At 43.7% G+C, this 21005-nt stretch overlaps 1 protein-coding gene across 2 annotated transcripts in view; it reads left to right on the top strand.

Moving 5' to 3' along the window:
• The first annotated feature begins 4677 nt into the window (after nt 1-4677).
• stard13a (StAR related lipid transfer domain containing 13a) overlaps nt 4678-21005 on the top strand; it is a 38340-nt gene continuing 22012 nt past the window's right edge. The window contains exons 1-2 of one of the 2 annotated variants that reach the window (XM_070982762.1): nt 4678-4798; nt 8209-8239. In XM_070982762.1, coding sequence (XP_070838863.1) covers nt 8221-8239 — 19 coding nt within the window. In that variant the 5' untranslated portion in view covers nt 4678-4798; nt 8209-8220. Of the gene's footprint in view, nt 4799-8208; nt 8240-18820; nt 19325-21005 lie in introns of those variants that run through there. The other variant, XM_070982761.1, reaches the window with a different exon arrangement.

Genomic DNA, 21005 nt, shown 5'->3' on the forward strand with positions numbered 1-21005 from the left:
GCAGAGATGTAGTGATGCATTAAGAGCTCTATCCTCTATAAACACTGGACAGAAGCCTATTAACATTTCATGAACTTTGAGAGCACTCTGCTGTGAGAACTCAGTGTGCGCATGTGATGGTGTGCACATTTACATGCCACTCCGTATGTGTTTGTGTTTGCAGTCACTCATGCCATCGAAAAGCCCCCACTCCCTGTGTTCTCCCCTCGCCCTGGCTCTGTCCCCCATCGTGAGGGTAAAAATAGCACCCTGCTGCACATAGGCAGCCCTCTGTGTTCCTGTGTGTAGGAATCTGGAGATGTGGGGGCTGTAACACACAGGAAATGGCTTTACGGCCAAAGCTGTTGCTGCAGATATTTTTTAAACTGGTCAACATGATGGGTTAGGGAATGGGAGTGGACAGAAGGGTGTGTTTGTGTGCGTGAGTGGGTGGGTGTGGGCATGCTTGTGTCATTGCATGCATGTGTGTGTGAGGGGGCTGTTTTTGGACTGCAAGCTCCTCAAAGGGGCCCTATGTGCTGCTATCAGCCTCTGGGACTCTGGGATTGGCAGCGGAGCCCAGAAACAAAGCAGTTTGTTCATTTCCTGGAAGGCCAGTGAACAAGTGTCTCAGTCAGAGTCCATGACCAATGCGTGGAGAGGGAAAGAGAGGGAAAGCGAGGGGTTAGGTATGTGCATAACAGAGCAGTGTGGAATGGACAGATATTACAACACATTTACGTAATATGCATCGGCCACACTGCTACTGTTATCGAGTTTAAAGACAGTTTGTTCCTCTCTCTTTGGCTTTAGGATGTCTCTTCTAGCAACAGCGTCTGTAGTCTTTGCTCTACAATAATCTCACTGAGAAGGTGTCGCCTCCTCCACAGTGCAGGCTACACTGTGTTTCCCTGCTCGGGCAGAAAAAGCATAATGTTCATCTGCAAGCAGCCTGGAGGCACTGAAGTGGGTGGATGAGGAATAGGAGTATGTGTTGGGTTAGATACAGCAGATTTCTCCAGCATGTATGAAAGGCCTTTGTGCAAGGTTAACTCCAGAGTTCGTATTATTTACCTGTGTGTGTCTGTGTGTGTCTTTTGAGTTCAGGCTGCTGCGTGTGACTCCATGACCCTGCTAATGAAAAAGTTGGATCACCTCAATGAGGGGAGTCAGGAAGTCCAAAGCACTAATCCCTCCCACGCAGACGAGGCCGATGCTGACGAGGAGCTGCAGAGCACGGCAGTAAGTCAGGTACATTCAAATCGAGCCAAGTCTGATTTATTTACGGTCAAAAGTCAAAGTCAAGCCGGCAGGAACAAAGTGATTAAAAACAAATGAACACAAGATAAAACATGAAAAGGTGAATAGATGGCGTTTTTTCATACACATGCACATGTGTTAAATACACAAATATATATATAAATATAAACCAATTTCTCAATTGATTGCTTCACAATTCATTTTTTGCAGTATATGCTCCATAGCAAGTGTCGCTTTTCACTGATTATCCTGCTGTAACACAGACTGCTAGCATTAGCATTAGATTAAGTTAGTGTCACCTGTTCAGCTCACATTCAGTTCAGATGTTCACACGCAAGAACTTTAGTGTGACTACAAAAGAGAATAAAAATATAATATGTTAAGTATATAAATCACATAAAAGATTTTAGACACAGTTCATAACTTCAGCAAGACTTTACACCAGTCATGGCCACACACACTCTCGAGCAGAATTTACCATCAAATCATCATACAGTGTACCACACACATGTTGAACAGAGAGCCTACTCAGGGGAATGGGTTGCCAGGATTGCAGTCTCTCCCCCTATTTAATATGAGGTAGATTCATTAAGAATAATAGTTTGGATGGTCTCCAAGCCTGTTGTTTTTCCGCCATTAAAGCCCTTCATAAATCAAGCGGCTTCTGACTCGTCTGGCATCCATCTGGAAACAGCATTAATCCTCCAGAAAGCACGATTCTAAGAGCTGAGCTCATACCAGCTCCCTGTTATTTTAAAGGTTTATTCGACATAATTTCTGGAAGAAGAACAGTTTGTAAATAGCTCCTGTGCTGCGCTCCTCTGCTCCCCTCTCACAGGGCATTCCAGCTGCCTCATTATGCTTACCAAGTGTAAATCTGGTAACCTCAAATAGCTCTTAAACCAACAGCACAGAGCTGGAGGAATTCGTATAAAAAGGCTGTATTTAATCAAGCTAATCTCAATCAAACTGTCTGGCGAGCCAGGAAAACAGCAGTGAAACAGACATTTTTAGCTCTGTCAAGTGTTTTATGTAAAACTAGAATCAGTTTTGTTTGCAGGGAGGAGAGATCAAAGAAAAAGGCACAAAACAGCACAATATGAAGATCAATAAAAAGAAAAATCGATAAAAGTGTTTAGTTCAGCTGCCTGCCCTACAGTGGAAGAGGAGCACAGAGACCATTTATCCCAAAAATGTGAAATATTCATAGGGTAGTAAAGATTAAATGCTGCCAGCCCAGAGGGGCAATGTATGACTTTTTCTTTTTTGGGAGTGAAAGATATTCAGGGCTGGGTGTGAAGCAGAATGATTTATTGTATGAACAATAATAAAAAATACTGAATTCAGCAATTAAATATCAGAACACATATATTTAGAATAAACTTTTTGTTATTGCTACAGTCATTAATACAGGAAAAACTGGTTATCTCATCATCTTTTAATTCACTCCTCCCGCACTGTCCTGTAATCCTCCTCATTCTATTCTAAAAAGCCCCTCATTTTTTCCATCTTAGATACTATTGTTCATGTCTTTTTTTTAGCCTTGCTAGCGTCACAGCTCTTGGGGTGACAGTGTCTGCTGGTCAGTTAGTCCAGACTGAAATGTCTCAACAGCTCTTGGAATGAAATTTGGGAAACACATTCACAGCATGTAGTGCAGTCATCAGGTCAAGAATTCATTTTGCCCCAAATTTCAACAAAATGACATTCCCATTAACCTTAGCTCTACTTTATGTTTCGTGCTAGTTGGCAAATGTTAATGTGCTAACACGCTAAAGTAGTGAAGATGGTTAAACATCAGAGCGTTAGCGTTGTCACTGTGCGCACATTAGCATGCTGATATTAGCATTTAGCTCAAAGCACTGCTGCTAACATGACTGTGGACTCTAAGACTTGTGTTCTGATAGTTGTGGGAATCTTTTCCTGTTGGTTAAATGATAATGATGAAAAGAAAAATAAATGCTTATCAAACAAACCACTTTATTCAGGAGTAGGCTAAGAAATGTGGAAATACAGTCGTGCTAAAATTAGAAATTCAGATGAGAAATTGACTGACTTCCAGCTTGAGCTGTACTTTGTTTTGGGGACACAGTGTCCTTGATGCTGTTATCTAACTGTGACTGCACAGTTAGAAAATTAGCAACATTTTCATGCCGTCTCTATGATGGAAACGCTCCGCGGGTCAGAAAGGGAATTTCACACACAGACGCTCATTGTATGTTGTGATGAGGGGAAAATGTGTCTCAATGGAGGATTGGATTCTTGCTTGAAAAAAATGTATGCCATTCCTCCTTCACTCACAAATACACGCACACATTGACACATGCATCCATGTTATCATCCCAGTGTGTGACGCCAGGGGGAGAGCGGGAAGCACAACGGCGGTTCTTCCCACTGGAGTGCGTACAGTAATTGAGTCATGAGGTCAAGCTGGGACGGACTTTCCAGTGTTGGCTCTGAGTGGAGAGACAGAGGGGACAACTCAGGATGGGCAGGATAAGGGGGGGGGGGGGGGGGGACTTCTCCAGAATGAGAGACACATCATCTGCAGTGTCTTATATCTTCTAACACACACCAACACCAGCGCCACTAAATACTCCACAGAAACCATACTGCAGATACAGAGCGCAGCTGACGAGGCAGGTGACATGAAGACAGGGACGGGGGTAAGAGGCTGGAAGAGACACAGCTACACACAGACTGGTGCTAAAGGTGCTTCTGTGTGTGTTGAGTTTTAGAAGCGAAAAAGTACAAATTTTGAGACGTATCTGCAATTAATATTTGCAAACAAGTCAAGAAATTTAAACCTGAGCAGCAGTTTAACTTCTATGTTTGTTGCCTTGACAGCATATGATGAAAAATGTGTTTCTTGCCATGAATAATAAAAAACAAAAATCAAAAAATAATTTATATTCACTTTGGAGAGGAAAAGGAGAGAGAAAACAATAGTCTGTGACAAGAAGCTATTGCCACTTCTAAACACTAGCAGTAAGAATACAGCTGATGCGATTTAACGTGATGATTTTAACAGTGTATAAGAGTTGAATTGATGGTTTTATACTTAAAAAAATGCTGGATGTTGAAGAAAACATGCGTGAAAGAGATATATCTACTTTCTTTTAACCTGTTGACTGGCTTGCTTTATTCATGTTAGCTTCAGTCAACAGCTGTTCTGGAGCTTCTGATTGGATGGAGCCTCCTATTGTCAGAGACATGTTGATGCTCAAATTTCCATTTTTTCTGGGCTTTTCAGGGATTTCCAGTATTAAAAGTTACATGATGGGCTTGTTTGTCAACTGCTGTTTCCAACGTCAAGAGGGAGCTTTCAACCTCAACTGCCTTTTTGTCTTATCTGACTTCATCTTCACTGTCCTCCCAGGGTGCGCCGGCTGTGGCCAGGGTGGCGAGCCGAGCGCCGAGTCCGGATCAGGGAACCTCCGGAGCTCCAGACAAACACGAGCCGCTGTCCAGGCGCCCCTCGCGACCTTTGACCCGCAGCAGACCGCTGACCCGTTCGTCCCTCTCGTCCCCTACACATCTCCATGCTCGACGGACCAGGGTGAGCGAGACGGTACCTCTGTTGGTGTGTTTGTGAGTTGAGAGCGAGTCAGTCTGCTATACTCGGAGCAACAGCTTGTTTGGAGTGACTTTGTGGTGAATCTTGCAGTCAGAACTGACAGTGAGTGTTTGTGGTTACACTTGTGTATGCCTCTTCCTTTTACTGCTCACTACACATTGCTGACAAGGTGAGAGAAAGCTTTTAGGAAAGACTCACTGTAAATATTTGTGCATCCATTTGGCACAAAACTAACCCACCTGAATTCTGCCCTGAATACTTAATGTAATCACAAGTGCATCGAGGCTTCAGTCTGCTGCAGCTTCCCCCATGAAAAACCCACTTTGTCCCAGTGTTTGTATACTGATGCACATGAGGTTACCACTCATGTTGTTCTTAGCTCAAAGCCCCTGTTAAGTCATGCCTTGCTCACTCTTTAGAAACAGCATGCACGCTGCTTTAAAGCCAAACACCATCTAACTCTTTGCAGCTGATCCTGCAGGCAGTTTCAGAGACAAGTCTGATTGATTGAAGTTGATCATTTAACCAGCTGAGGAAATGTTTGATGTCTGCAAAACTCGGTTTGTAGCATCTTTTGAGCGAAACCATCAGGCTCAGGCCTATTTTGTGCTGTGTAATTGTGGACAGTGAATTGTTGGTTTTTGGGGGCAGAGTGCGCTGAAACAAACTGAGACTTAACATGTTATTTTATTTTTACATTGTTGTAGCTGCTCTGCAAACACATTGACCTCTCACGCCCTTTTGTTATATTTGATGTCTTACACTGGGAATTTCCAACCAAAGCTCTTTACAGCAAAGTAAACCTTTCCCTCACTTTCTCTTTTTCTTATTCTTTCCTCGCTATTTCTTTGAAATTCAATGTACTCCCTCCCTTTCCTTTATCATGTGTCCTCCTCTCTCTCTGGGCCTCGGTCCAGTCTGCATGTCCCCTGCTGTTGTGTAAATAAGGTGAAAGTAAAAGGATGAGACAGCTCTGCTCCATCCAGCAGGATGCAAGGTCATCTTTTTTCTGTGTCAGCACTGCGGCAACAACAGAAATTGCCACATGTACACCACTGCTCAACAGGCACTACTGTCGAAGGGCTGTGAAGAGCAAGAAAACAGAGAAATGGGTTTAACTGACCCACTGATTTCTACAGCATCGATGAGCTGAAAGCCCATTGTCCTGCTTCCACAACAGAGCGCATGCTTCTGCAGAATGCAGTGGTACATCCCTGTCTGTTGATCCTGAAGTGTCAGAATTATTGAATGTGTGTGTGTGTGTGTGTGTGTGTGTGTGTGTGTGTGTGTGTGTGTGTATATGTGTATGTGTGTGTGCGCGTGCATGCATGCATGCGTGTGTGTGTGCGCGTGTGTGCGCGTGTGTGTGTAGGTAGGTAGAGAGAGCAGCAGGGGCCGTGGGATCAGGCTGATGGTAAGGAGTGGGTTTATTTTCCCCTGACTGTGACTGATAAAGTACAGCTGTCCAAACTGACATGGACACACACACACACACACACACACACACACACACACACACACACACACACACACACTACTTCTACCCTTATGAGGACTGTCATTGACATAATGCATTCCCTAGCCCCTAACCCTAAACCTTAACCCTCACAACTAGATGCCTAACTCTAACCTTTACCCAAGTCTTAACCTTCAAACAGCCCTTTGAAGTTGTGAGGACCAACCAAAATGTCCTCGCTGTCCAAAAATGTCCTCGTTCTGTTTGTTAAAAACTCACTCACTACACTGTTGTCCTCAGCTCTAAATTTAGAGGATACTTGTGTATTTGTTTAATTCAGGCCTTTTTTAATCAATGGTTGTTTTCTAATCAAACATAGATGTGCACTAATATTTCATTGGTCAATACTCGTCCGTAACCCGCTTCAATCACCATTACTGTTTATCACCTTTTTATGTCTTGATGACAAGTTTCATACCTGGTGTTTGTTGAGCCTTTGATTATACTCGATCAAATACTGCACGTAGGTACAAATTTGAGGTACTTTGTGATGTGTTGGCACATACTTATACTTCATTGCAAAATATTGTACATTTTATTTGACAGTTTTATCTAATCCACCAATCACTTACCTCCACTTTTACCAGCTGCAACATTAAAATAATGAACACGTTAATGAATCAATAATTAGAATTAAATATTATCTGATATATATTATTCTGAAATGAGTACTTTGTGTTGGTACTTTTACTTTTAAGGTTAGAGTACTTCCTCCACCGCTACATAAAATTACTGATAGCTGTCTCACACACACATGAAACAAAATGTAAATGACTGCTTTCATATTTTCATGATATATTAAATATGCTTTTCTATGCTGAGGTAAGATGGGGCCTTGTTTGTTCAGTCATTTACAGTATGTGACCTCAGGCCAGAGGGAATCATGCAGAATTTCATGTGTAATTGCCAAACTGTAGACGCATCATTTGGTAAATCCCAGTTCCTGAAGACCTTTGTAGGGATGTGGGGTTTTCCTGTGACAGTGGCAGCATTCATGATAAACTATCAGGTTCACACACTTATTAGGAAATTCATCTGGGCCATTGTGTGATTCTGGGACTTTTTAAGGAGTGAAATGTAGTAACCTTTAAGTTCCTGTGTTGATATTCCAGCTATTGAATCCAGCATTTGAGTCATGGGTTGTCACTAGTGGATTTTTTTCTGTCATGTCCTCTTTTCTCCCTCTCTTCCAAATCAGCTCACAAACACACACACACACACACACACACACACACACACACACACACACACACACACACACACACACACACACACACACACACACACCCTGACTTACATTTTGTCCCATAAGGAAGATGACTCCCCACAATGCAACTGCATAAACAGATTTATGTCCCCACAACATGAGTAATATACGTCTACATACATACACGCACCCACCCGTGCAACATCCTTTCCAATTTCCTCTAATCTAATTGCATCATTTATTATGACTTAAGTTGCTTTTCCGCAAAGGGGCTTCAGTTTCATTCATGAAGCGGATGTCACCCAATTCAACAAGACTTTTTTTCCATGTGTTTTTTTCCCTTTTAATCCCAATAAACCTCTGGTTAATATTCAAACAAATAAGCTGTTAGGGCTTGGTGGGACTTCATCTGATCGTATGACATAAACACTCAGGAAAGCTGTTTCTTTTGGTTGAACCAGATTTGGAATTTGGGTCATTTTCCCAGCGCAGTGACTGCTGCTGTATGAGGAAAGTGTGTATAAGGGAAACTGAGTCATTGCCTTTGGCTGATGCTGAGTTTACATTCTCCAAAGATTAAGAGTGTTCATGTGAATCCATTAGGTGTTGATATATTGTATTACTCTTGTTTTGGTACTCACTGTGTATTTCTTCTCTTTTTCATGTCAGGCTGCTGCAAGGATGACCAGCGGATCAGCAGGTACGATAAGAGTGAGACTGTGTGTGTGTGTGTGTGTGTGTGTGTGTGTGTGTGTGTGTGTGTGTGTGTGTGTGTGTGTGTGTGTGTGTGTGTGTGTGTGTGTGCGCGCGTGCTCAGTATCCATTCAGCTGGATTGTTTGCATTCCCGCTTTGGGATAAAACTGGACTTCTGGGAATGTCTCCCACAGGATTCCCAGCCAGTATGTCAAACCTCAACCACCCAGAAGTAATACTGTTTCTACACACACACACACACACACACACACACACACACACACACACACACATACAGCCTTGCAGAACACATGCATATTCATGTGCATGGACACAGATATGCCAACACTGTTGGTTTGGTGGAATTAGAAGCTTATCGTCCCTTCAGCAGAGCAAAAATAGGTTTTCTAATTGAAAAAATCTCTTGTGTCAAAAAGTCCCTTTAGTCTTGAATTTGTGTCTTTTCTCTCTGGGACTCAAGTTCCCAGAGACGCTGACCCTGAGGAGATGATTAATGAGTCCAACTCTGACCCCAGTCCGTATCTCTTATCCTCAGAGTGTGTCCCTTTTGATTGACATGCACAGGCGTCATGACGACTGTGGTTAAGTACAGCCCAGAGAGATGTCTCGTGTTCGGATTGTTTATTATTATGTGTTTTGTCTGTATGTGTGTGCCAGCTTACACATCCCCTTGCTTGTGTGTGTGTGTCATAACAGTTAGGGTGTCTCCGATGTGGCACCACCGTCAGCAAGGGTCACATTACTGTCAATGATAGTCCATGCGGGAGAGGTGCAGTGTGGGTAACGAGGCCCCAGAGGCTGCAGGGAGGTCAGAGGTGAAGTCATCAGCGGCGTACGACGAGACGAGAGTGTGTGTATGTTTGTGTGTGTAAGAGAGAGACATTTCATACGACACGGTAGCGCTGAGCACAGATTGCTTTCATTGTTTGGGGTTTGGTGCTTCAGGGTTTGTTTTCTCACTTGAGAGTGTTTATTTTCTCCTCTGATATGAGGAAACTCTTTGGTTCTTTGACAGAAATCCCGCCTAATCAATCAGTGTTCGTCGGCCTGTGTGGGCCGAGTCTCAGCTGCAAAGGGACAGGATATGATATGCACATATCTCTGCTCACATAGCTGACATTCACTCTGCACTCGGCCAGATAAACGGGGAATTCCTCCCACAGAACTACCTGTGGTCTCTGCTGGGGGGTCTCCATGTTGACCTGTAGGTGTTTAGAATTATCCTCAGTGTTTTTGATGTGTCTCTGGGTGTCTGTATGAGAGATAATGCATGCCATGACGGTACGTGATTTAAATCGAGTCTGCCCTCAGACCACTGAGGAAAATGTTTTAACCCCAGCAAAGATGAAAAGATTTAGTTTCAATTCGTTGTTTTTCTGAAGAATTAATATGCAGTGACAGAAGCGCTTTACTTGATCTCAAGTTGGTTTGGATTTCAACGATCTCTCATGGTGCAGACTGTTTCCTCAGTTGTAGTACACATGAACGAAGTGATTTTTAAACATTTAGCCCACTTTTAATTTGATTATAGAGCACAACAAAGAGTTTAAAGGTTTAAAAAAGTTTTAAAAGTCCACTTTATTCAAATGAGAAGGGGTCATCTTAACCTGAAGTGATGACAGATCAGGTCAAAAAGGACTGAGTTTAACACCAGTGACGAGTGACTTTGCTTGGACTTCTCACTTTTGAATTGGGAAAACTTGATATCTTCTAAACTCAAAGATGAAACATGACGTGATGAAAACGAATGCAGCGATCTCATTCTTCATTTTCATTTGAATACAATTTGAAAAGGAATCAAGTTGTACCCGCAGGAAGTAAAGGCGTAGAGCAGCAGCCAGACAAATAATACACCTGTTTAAGACTTGAAACGCAAAGTTAGAACTCAGACTTGACTCCAGACTTGTTGGTCTGGACTTTGGACGTCATAGCCTAAACTTAAGATGTAGTTAAGACTTGCAAAACAATGACTTTGTCTTGCCTATTACGCATGAAAATAGCTCTAATGAGCTCCTCCTCATATATATACAGTATATTAACTGTATATTAAGATTGAATGACTTCATCACAGAATACTGTGCATTCATTTTGGCAAAAGAAATACTAAAATCTAAAATTCATCTGGACATATCAAAACATATGACTGTGTCCTGCATATGAATGGAATTTTATTCCAGCTGTTACAGCTCCACATGTTTTCAGAGTCGAGTTCAAAAAAGCTGCTGGTAAAAATGACCTCTCAAAGATATTTTAGAAGCGTGCTGCTGTTTTACAGCAGCTGATAAGCTACAAATGACCTTGGTCTGAACCAAACACGCACTGACACACATTCTCTACACTTTCACTGCAGCCCAGGATTATAAAAAAAACATATAATCCATCAGAGTTTTCATGTTATTGGAAAGCGCTCGGGGAGGCTGTGAGTAATCTCGACCTTTGGCCCGTGAATCCTTTTAGTGCGTCCCTTGCATGTCTGTAATATGTTTTTAATATGTCTGACTGGAGGGATTCAGCTGATTTATGGCTCCAGCAGACTTCTAACACACATTTTCCTCGAGGCAGTGTCAGCTGATATTTAACCTGAATGTTTTTCTCTCATTTTAGTTCTTAGAGAAGTCGCACACTGCCATGACATTTTCTTTTAACTTGTGTAAAAGTGTTGTAAGTGTCAGGGAGTTCATACTGTATATGTGTCTGTGAGCGTTGTGGGTGTGTGTACATGTATGTGTGAAAACCTCCACTGCTGCCACTGTGTGTTATGCTTCAGATACCTCACACAGAAAACCAGTTGGCTCAGCAATTAACATGCAATAAACCTTTATAACTTAATGATGGTGGCTTGCTGTGGTGTTAATGTGTGTGTTTGTGTGTGTGTCAGTAGCTGAGATGTTTAGACCCACCAGAGTGCATACATTAAAGGTTTGTGATGCTAAGAGGTCCCTTATTAACTCAGTGCTTAGTAAGGGAGCGCGTGTGTGTGTTTGTGTGTGTGTGTGTGTGTGTGTTACTCAAGTTGTGGCCATATAAATCTGTTTACATGGTGACATTGTAGACACTGTATTTTAGGGTGAAGACTTGGGTTAAGGTTAGGGTAACGTAATGGTTAATCTTAGGATAAGTCTCCAAGAAATGAATGCAAGTCAATGTAAAGTCCCCATAAGTGATGGAAATACAGCTGTATGTGTGTGTGTGTGTGTGTGTGTGTGTGTGTGTGTGTGTGTGTGTGTGTGTGTGTGTGTTGAATATTGCAGCAGTGTGCAGCAGCGCTTTAACCAGTCTGGAAGTGGATTTGGCTGTAGTCCCAGTCTCTCCCTCTGTTTCTTCCTTCACCTCTCCTGTTTCATTTTTCCTCTGTCTTTCTGCCCTCTGCTGTCTTTTCTGACCCTTCAAACTGTAACTCGACCCCACACTGATGTTTTTTTTTGTTTCCATGTCTATTTTCCATCTTGGTTTTGTTTTAATGTAACTGTTTGCTGCGTTTCTGTTTGCATATGAATCCCACGTCTCCTTTCCAATGGCCTCTTTCTTCATCTGTAAAGAACACCCATGCAACACAACTTGCAAATGCATCAATTTGGTTTTAACAGGAAATAATTTGTAATTGTTTGCATTTGTTTTCTCTTCCAAATATTTTTAGCTAAACCAATCGAACCAAATTTCCTTTTTTAAACCCGCAGTGTTAGCATTCATTGGTGTGCATCTGATGAATGTCCAATAGACTGTCTGTTATTTGGTGCAGGGTGAAAACAGCTGTTGATTCTGCCTCGTCTGACTCCACAGCAAACACGTGCTGTTTTACTCTTCAGTCTTATTGTTTCGCTATAATTATACACTCAAAATGTTTGTGATAATGAGTCCCATGTTCAGTTAATGAGTATATGTTACCATTATGGTGGTAGTTTTGACAGCTTTTAAGCACCACTGATGTTTACATGAGACTCCACCACTTGTTTATTTGTGCGTGTGTGTGTTGGCATGTGTGTTTGGCGGCACATGTATGAGTGCATATTTGTGGATTGCCTGTACACACTTGTGTGTTTGTGTGTGGTCCTGCAATCGTATACTAGCGCAGGGAAAAGGCTTGAGGAAGGAAGTCGGCCCTTGAGGATTTTCCTGCTAAAATGCTTATTTTGAGAACTAAAAACCTCAATATATGTGTATCTCTCCTAAGTGCCTTCAAAATGTGACACTCAGCAACAAGGCCTCCTATCAGCATGTGATCTGCACTCCCATGACCTGTGGGGTTTCCTCCGTGTCCATTAGCTATTGTTTCCCCTCCCAGTCCTGCCCCAGGTCCTGCTTCTTCCATACCACAGTCTGCACCCCATAACCCTCTGCACTCAGCTTTCAAACCCCCACGTCTGTCTCCAAATACGACGTCTACCCCTCCCCATTCAGTACTATACTTTATACCTCAGGCCAAGTCTGCTTCTCATATCCCGGCACTGGTTTCCTCTATTTCCCATATGTATCATCTCTCTTTCTCGGTCCTTATCGAGACCTCTGCTTTGTGTCCCGTGGCCTGAGGTGGGCCACAGTGATAGCCATCTCCGTCTGTGGGTGATCCAGTGTCCAGAATAGGAGGTGGACGATGTCAACAGACTTAATTTTGCAGGCTGGACAAGGGAAGTTGTTGCTGTTGTTGTTGTTATTACTGGAGAGTGTGAGGGATAGTCACTCTGAATTAGCTCCTGACCCACTTTCCTCCTGGCCCATTTTCCTGAAGGAACTGACCAGAGCAGCATTCCTCGACAGCTGGTGCAGAAATATTGACAGAGACACACAGATACTGTTGATTCAAGCCCTTGTGAGCGGATGGTTATAGTGCAGGCTCTTTTATGATGATGCACAATAAGCATACAGACCATAGAATAAGAAAAGATATTGTTTCTTCCACTGTGCTACGTTTAGTGATGCCTGTCTCAAAGTCAAATGTCAGACAGGAGTCGTTTCCACTCAGACGTTCTTCTTCCTCCACTGTCTTCAAAGCTTTTAACAAAAATATCTTCACATCTTTATTGTTTTACTTCTTATCTTAACTTGGGTCATTTCCCTTCTGATCTCCATGGCCTCTATCGCCCGTCCTCCCCTCCTCATTCCCTCTCTTGCTGAGTCTTTGCTGCCTTTTGCTTTTGCAAGGAGCACCCGTCAATCACAGCGTCCCTCTGATGTATCAGAGCCAAGGGTCAAGTTAACAGCATCACCTCTGAATACTAAACATAGCAAACTGATGAATGAGAAAGGACATGTTTTCTTTGTATGATTGAGATTGTTTTGTTTAAATTTGTCACCGCCTTGGCCTCTTTTAGCCCTTTTACCTCTCTGTGAGAGTTTAGAATTGTACAGATGCAACTTTATAATATAAATATACAGTTTTCAGTTCATGTCATGTTGCTGAAGGGTCATGAGTGAACACATAAACAGATGTTGTGATATGAATCCTGCAGCTCTTCAAAATGCTTGTTGAGGAAGTGAGCAACATATGGAATTGCTATGCGATTCACAGTAAGATGATTAGGTGCGTGCGTGCGTGCGTGCGTGCGTGCGTGCGTGCGTGCGTGCGTGCGTGCATACGTGCGTGCGTGTGCTCTCCAGGATCATTACAAGCAGATAGTATGAGCTAGGAATTTAGGTCAAGGTCGCACAGTGCCATCTGTTCAATGGTTTCATTTAATCCTGAGGTTTTCCACTTTAAGCAGTCTGGTGGTGCTCACCGGAGGTAACACGCTGCTGCTTCTTTTGCATCGCAGTGCACCTTTAAATTTCAAGCGAGCAGCTCTCGGGGTGACGTACAGTAAAGGACTGGGCGGCTTATTCGTTTCTATCTCAAACAGCAGAGTCAAGTGATCTGAGCAGCTTGGCCTGAATGGCTGAGTGTTGCTGAAAATAGAAGACAGACACCGGGGAGAGAGTGGAAGGGATGAAGAGGAGAAAAAATGAGCAGCGAGGAGAGGAGGAGGAGGAAGAGGAGGAGGGGCAAGAGGGTAGCTGAGCAGACATGCAAATTTAAAGGAAGCTGGGTGAGAGGAGTGGGTTGCACAAGATGCTTTTGTCACCCTCTTTGATTACGTGATCTGTTAAATTATTGATCAGCCTGAACCCGCTAACCCAGACTCTGTGTGCATATGCAGCTCCTGACTTTTTACAGTGAAGGAGAATCACAGGAACAGCAGGAATAACATCTTCAGAATAGATAAATGTATTCAAAATTCTGCTAAAACTGCTAAAAAACACAACTGTGGGTGCATTGGGTTTTAATTTGTGATTTAGAAATCTCTATCCATTGGAGGCAACACGAGAGAGGGCTTTGAGCATCTTTGTGCCCATCACATGCAGCTTGTGCTAATTTGACAAAATGTCCTACCCTCCCAGAGAGAAGCTCGACCTCCTCCCCCTCCTCCACCTTCTCCTCTTCCTCCTCCTTTTTCTGCCTCTTGAAGGCAGCAGCCTTCGCCAAACCCTCCCTGTCCATTTCTTTAACCACCGCAAGATCTGATTGCTCTCCTGGCGGAGACGCCCATGCTCTACTGTGTGTTTGTTCTGACAATCAGATCCCCGATCTTGTCCAGAACATGTCCATTGTGATGCTTTGATTGGCTGTTTGAGCCCTGGACCGTGTTAGGTTTGTGTTTTGATTGGCCGCTGCTGTGAGACAGTGTTCCTGTGGTGTTCCCCCTCCCTGCCCGGCACGGAGTTTTAGCTCAATCCAATCCACACATCATAGCCTTCAGCATCACAGAGGAGAAATATAAAACTGATCCTGAATCAAAGTCAGTGGAAGTTTTGTAGTTTTCCCACAGAAGTGTTTAATTTCTGACCTCTGGCCTCTTTCTTTCTCACACCGTCTCTCAACCTCAACCCACAATCCCCTCTGTCTACGGTTTCTTTAAGAGTCTGTCACTGCGATGGCTCATACAGTCCAGTTAGTTTTCTTTAGTTACATTTTCAGTGTCTCACATTAGTACAATTGGGTGTTGCCCTTTAAGAACTAAATAAAAATAAATTCTCAATAGAATGTATTAGATTAACTTTTCATTTGTAAGATATAAATTATGACCCTTGCCCCCAGACAAGGTTTCAGGGCATCTTTTTAGTCACTCTTCTGCTGATCCCAGTGAATTTATCTTAAGACTGTATATCAGCAGTGAATGTTCAGAAGGATTTAAGAAAATGCCAGCGGTACTTAATCTCCTGCTCCTCAGAGTTATGTTTGAGTGTTCTGATTATAAGCCAGTTGTGCCTGTAGGTGGCTGTGATAATGTGCTAAAATCCCTTAATCCTGCAGCCCACACACATTTGCACAGGGAACACGAGTCACAAGGTAATGCGTGTGTGTGCGTCCACACTGGGTACATGTGCATCCACTTTAATGTTATTTTATGCATGCTTTGTATTTGTGTGGGTTTAAGTTTATTTACGCACATTTGCTATTCATGTCTGTACATAACGTAGCGTGTTTATGTCTCTTTGGGTGTCGGCGAAGCCGGCCATTGTGCCGTCACTCTGTCTGGTACCTTCGGGGTTTATGTTACACTTTGGTTTTACGCTGCATTTCATGGTCGTAAAGTAATGTTGGTGGATGTGTGTATCAGTTATGACATAACGTCTGCCACACACATACAGTTGTACAAACAACATGTGAGAAATTCAAAAAAGTGCACGTGCAATCTGCCGCAGACCGTGTTTCTATTTCGATGACAGATGTTGTTTCATCAAACAGTCCACAGGCATGCATGGTTTTCCTTGAGGAAATGACTGCAAATGTACAATTATGTATCAAATGCACACTCATTCAAAGCAACATCTATCTGTATTTTGATGAACAGAGTAGAAAGAGACAGAGAGGCTTTCCGCCATTATGCATCAACACATTTAACTCTCATAGCACCTTCTTGTAGCTACTGTTGAAGTCTCGATTTTGGGATTTTGAAACATGAAGCCGCTTCTAACTGATGTGAGTGCTCCTTGGCATAAATTCTTCAAGTCTTTTAAACTCTGCTGGACGACTGGAACGTCATTCTTTCCAGAGGACATCCCCTCAGTTGGTGTTTTGGTGATGGTGCCGACATTGGTCCAAAATCTCCTCAGTCAGTTTCAGATCCTGTGACTGTTAGAGTTGTAGCATGTGATTGACACCATTTTCATGGTCCCTTGTGCCCTGAATGAAAGCATCTGCCATCTCGTCTTCCCCTTTAATATCTGAGCCACGAAGAAGCAAATTTTGGTTCTCTTTTTTTGCAACAACCTGCAGGAGGCTCGCAGACATGAGATTTTAAGTGTGTGGGGACTGAAATAACAGCCTTGTTTATCTCTTTCATGACATTTGGTGGTTCATCTTGTACCTGCATGCTTTAGTCCCACATAGTCTTAAATGCCTCACTTGCTCTCCTTTTCTTTTTTCTCCAACCCTCCATGTTGTTGCGATGGCGCACACAGGTTCACCACCTCCTCTCCTGTCTGCTTCTTCATGCCTCTCCTCCACATGATTAGAGCTCTCCCACTCAAAATATAAGCCTGCATGACAGCATCCAGTGCCTACGTCTTCTTTCAAGAGATGCTTGGCACCACTGCTCAGAGATCAATGCCACCCGCCTGCAGAATGTCGTCTCTTGCCAGCTTGGGATCCAAACCCACGAATAAAGCTGATTCAACTGTTTCAGTTGCTTGCATTGGTTGTCATCCTGTAATCAATAGTTAGGCTATAAAGGAGAAAGCTACCCGAAAATACTCTAAATGTCTAATGTTTGACCGGAGTTGAAACAACAATCAGTTAATTGATGGTCAGAATACAGCAAACTCACCAAATACATACATGAATCGATGCCTTTGTATTATGCTTCAACAACAAGTCATTATGAAATTTCCTCCTCGATGTGACTCACACCGAACACCAAAAAAACTGCCCCATTCCCAGTTCCCCCTCTTCCCGGTACTCCTTTTTATTTTTACCATTTGACTGTAATTATATGTGAAAGAAACATGCCGTGTGATTTTCATCCTCCATTTCCAAATATAATGCTCGTGAATCTCATTGAGCTGCAATCGAAACAGAAGAGGAAATTTCATCAGGCGTTTCCTTGCATGAAGTGCGTCATTTAGTATGTTTCTCGTTTCCTCCTGTCCGGATCTGCTTTATGTTGGTCTACATCTTGTTGATCGACTCTGCTTTCTTCTCCCCTCTGCTCCTCTGCTCCTTCCTTCTGTCATTTCTCCTCCATGCAGCTACTCATTGTTCATCATTCCCTCCTTCTAAATCACTTTCCCTCTCATCACTGCTGAGTGCCAGTGCCAGCCATGAATCTCATCCTGGTCTCAGCAGCGTAAGGCAGGAGTATAAATCACTCCACGGCCACTGTCAAGGCCACGGCAGGGCAAGGCAGAGAAAGTAGGGCCATGAACTCCAGCCTTAATAACATTCCCCTTCAACATGCGAGCTGTGTGTTTGATGGGGAACAAACTGGAGAAGTCAAATTTTGGGTGAAGACTAACTTGTTCAACCCCAGGCGATTATTCATAGCCCCATTTATGACAGTCAGCCAATGAAGTGGTATTCGGTGTCCAGAGAAGCGGAGGATTCTGCTGACCGCTCGGGATGTCAAGCATGTTTCGACAGGCTGAAAATGTCGAATCAGGTCTCTACTCGTGAATCCGTGCTGACCTGGAACTCAACACCACAAACAGGACATCCGATGGTGTCAGGCAGACGGCAGCTGAGGAGCGTCCCGGCCGGTCCGATCACTCTGTCTGGCATTCCTGGGATGACACTGGAGTAAGTCAGAGCTCAGAGTGAAATTCCCAAAACTCGGGACCTGTCAGAGGGGTGAAGGGACTCATAAAGAGAGGCAGCTCAGATGGTTGATGTTTGTGCACTTTCACTTTAGGTTGTCTGGAGTGTGCATGAGTGTCGGGTTCACGCAGTTTAAGGAAAAAGAAACAAGAACTGCCCTGGAGCCCTTTGTCCATTTTGTTAATTTCCAATGCAGTTACATTTTAAAATGACAAATATTTACTATATCCAGCTTCTTAAATGTGAGGATTCGCTGCTGCCTCTGTCACTGTGAAGTGCATACATTTTGGATTTGAGCAATTGATTTTGCTTGAGTTTTGTTATCTTGTGCCACTTATTCTTTAAGATTTTAAACATAATTGGAAATGAAAGGAAGCAAATTGTGAAGTCGGTCACACACGGCGCTCAGCATGTCTGTTGCAGCAGTTTGTGCAGCTGCCCCGTAAGGTCGCATGTGTGACGGAAAGGCCAGAGATGCTGAGGAAAGCTTTCCCTGGCAACATAACTCAGCTGCAACTTTGAGTGCATGTGTCTGTGGCATGACTTATTAGTGTGTATTGAGGGGATTGAAAGAGATCCTTGTTTGGGTGAGTGGGTGGGTTGGGGCCTTGGAGAATATGTAGTTTTGGCGTGTGTGTGTGTGCGTGTGTGTGTGAGTGAGTGAGTGAGTGAGAGAGAGAGAGAGAGAGAGAGAGAGAGAGAGAGAGAGAGAGAGAGAGAGAGAGAGAGAGAGAGAGAGAGAGAGAGTCTTACACACAGGGAGGGGGAAAACCGCCCCTCACATCTGGCTCGCCATGTCAGAAGTCCAGACTCACATAGAGAAGTTATGTTGAATCATTGCTCCACCTTCGCCCCACCAGTGGTTGTAGACGAGTCGGGAGGGGGGTTGAGGAGAGCAGACATGCTGGGTGAATTCAATCAGTGTATCGTTGGTGGGTCCAGATCCTGCGAATAGGACCTCATCCGCCTCCGCTGGTGCAGGAAGGTGACGCAGCGCGTGAGGAGCCTTCATACCAGGTGAAGCGGTGACGACCATTGCGGCAGCCAGACGCAGCAGCAGCAGCAGCAGCAGCCAGGAGCGCCGGGGCTGGAATAAAGGGATTGAGGAATAGCAGCGCCGGTTTTCACAGTCGGGGAATATGCGTCCGGCCGCACCGCAATGACAACCCAGCGAAGGACTGCCAAGCTGCAGCTGCGGCGGTCGATCAGCGAGCAGCTGCGGGACTCCACGTCCAAGGCTTGGGATCTGCTGTGGAGAAATGTCCGGGAGAGACGGCTGGCAGGTCAGAGAGCCAAAAACCAATGGATGTGAAACTTATTTTAATATGCGGAATACAGCTTGTCCTCATTTTGACTGACACAAGTCTGTCAAATAGATCTGTCCGGCCGGCCGCGCGAGCGCTGCTACTTCATAGTCTTTTAAACATTAAACATAAAATGGATTTCTGACAGCATGGATGAATGTTTGCGCTTCTCACCGTCCATTTCCCCGCATTTTACCATTTGAAATAAGTTTGTATTAGAGGGATATATAAAGTTAATCTTAGTCTATTTAATACAGCTTCTGTTATGCCTGTAGCGTCATGCGCAGCGCGCTCCCTGATATTTTGGGAAGGTCATTGTCAAATATAGTGCTCAAAACAGCGCAGGCATGTACTGTGGACAGGAGGGGAGCGGGGGGTTCAGATGCCAGTCCCTCACTGTTTCTTGTTCCAGTCTGGAGAACGGTTTATTGAGCCCATTGCATTTTAGAGAAAGCGGAAGGGGGTGTTAATATTTTGGATTTGGGGTTTCATACACAGCTGCATGGAGTCAAGTATTCTGTGTCCGCGCCAATGCGCCAAGTTTTTGGAGGGTCAGTCGGTTTGCTCTATATTTACAGTGGCCTGGGTGCGCAGAGATGAATGTGTGTCTCTTCCAACTGTGCGTCAAAGAGGGAGGAGAAAAAGAAGAGGGATGCAGAGAGTTGCTGTCTCCTCGGTTTAATGTAATTACCGAGATGTCTGCCTCTTAAGCAAATTAAGCGATGAACATTCCCACATCGCGACCCCACAAACCACCGCAGGCCAGGACATCGGTCAAAGCCACTGTGCCTGTCAGGCGTATTCAAGTGCACAGCAGTGATAAATCGCATGTGTGACCAGCAAAAGGCTCCCAAGGCACTGCTAAAGATCATTTTTACTATGGCATGATGGGTAATTTACTGAATGATGAACATTGCTTTAGTGATACTTTTGTACGCAATTAATAAGAGTGGGATAGCTGTCAAATGGAGCATCAGAGAACACCTGCTGGCCCAGTAATCCTCTTTCCCCCAGTTTCTCACCCCTTCATCCTGTCCTCTAGCCAGCGCCTAACCCCCCCTTCCCAAAACCACAGCCCCTCCTCACCCCACTGCTGAACCCATCAGCTCACAAGGCACACAGTTCACATCTGTCTGGATCAGATTTTAGAGATGGGGATTCCTTAAAATGCGCACATCTGGCCTCTCCGTTATGCTGGTATTCAGCAGTGCATTTTCCGCTCTATGAATTAGTCAGAGAAATGGCGTATTGAATAAAGAAGTGCACGTCAGGAGATTGTCAGATGTTTTAAATTTGAAGCTGTGTAGTGTAATTTGTGAGGGTCCCTGATGTCCCTGCAACTCCTTAAAATTAAATATGAAGAATTTATCTGCATGAAGCTTAAAAATGAAGTTATATTAAGAAACACAGTAATAAAATAGCATTTAAAGGCGAAATGTACATATAGCTGAGGGCTTATGCACAAAAACCACATTAACAGTTGGATGCAGTCCAAATATCAGAGATTAACCTACAAATTCACGTCTGACTGAACGCTAATGTGAATTCTATTGTGTTTATGGTTGCATTCAATCATCTGCATGCTTGTGTGCGTGTGTGAAAACTGAGAGTGCATAATAGCGCCTGGATTTACCTGTAATCCCACAGATTTTTAAGTGAG

Source organism: Chaetodon trifascialis, chromosome 16, assembly GCF_039877785.1.
Source record: "Chaetodon trifascialis isolate fChaTrf1 chromosome 16, fChaTrf1.hap1, whole genome shotgun sequence".
NCBI lineage: Eukaryota > Metazoa > Chordata > Actinopteri > Chaetodontiformes > Chaetodontidae > Chaetodon > Chaetodon trifascialis.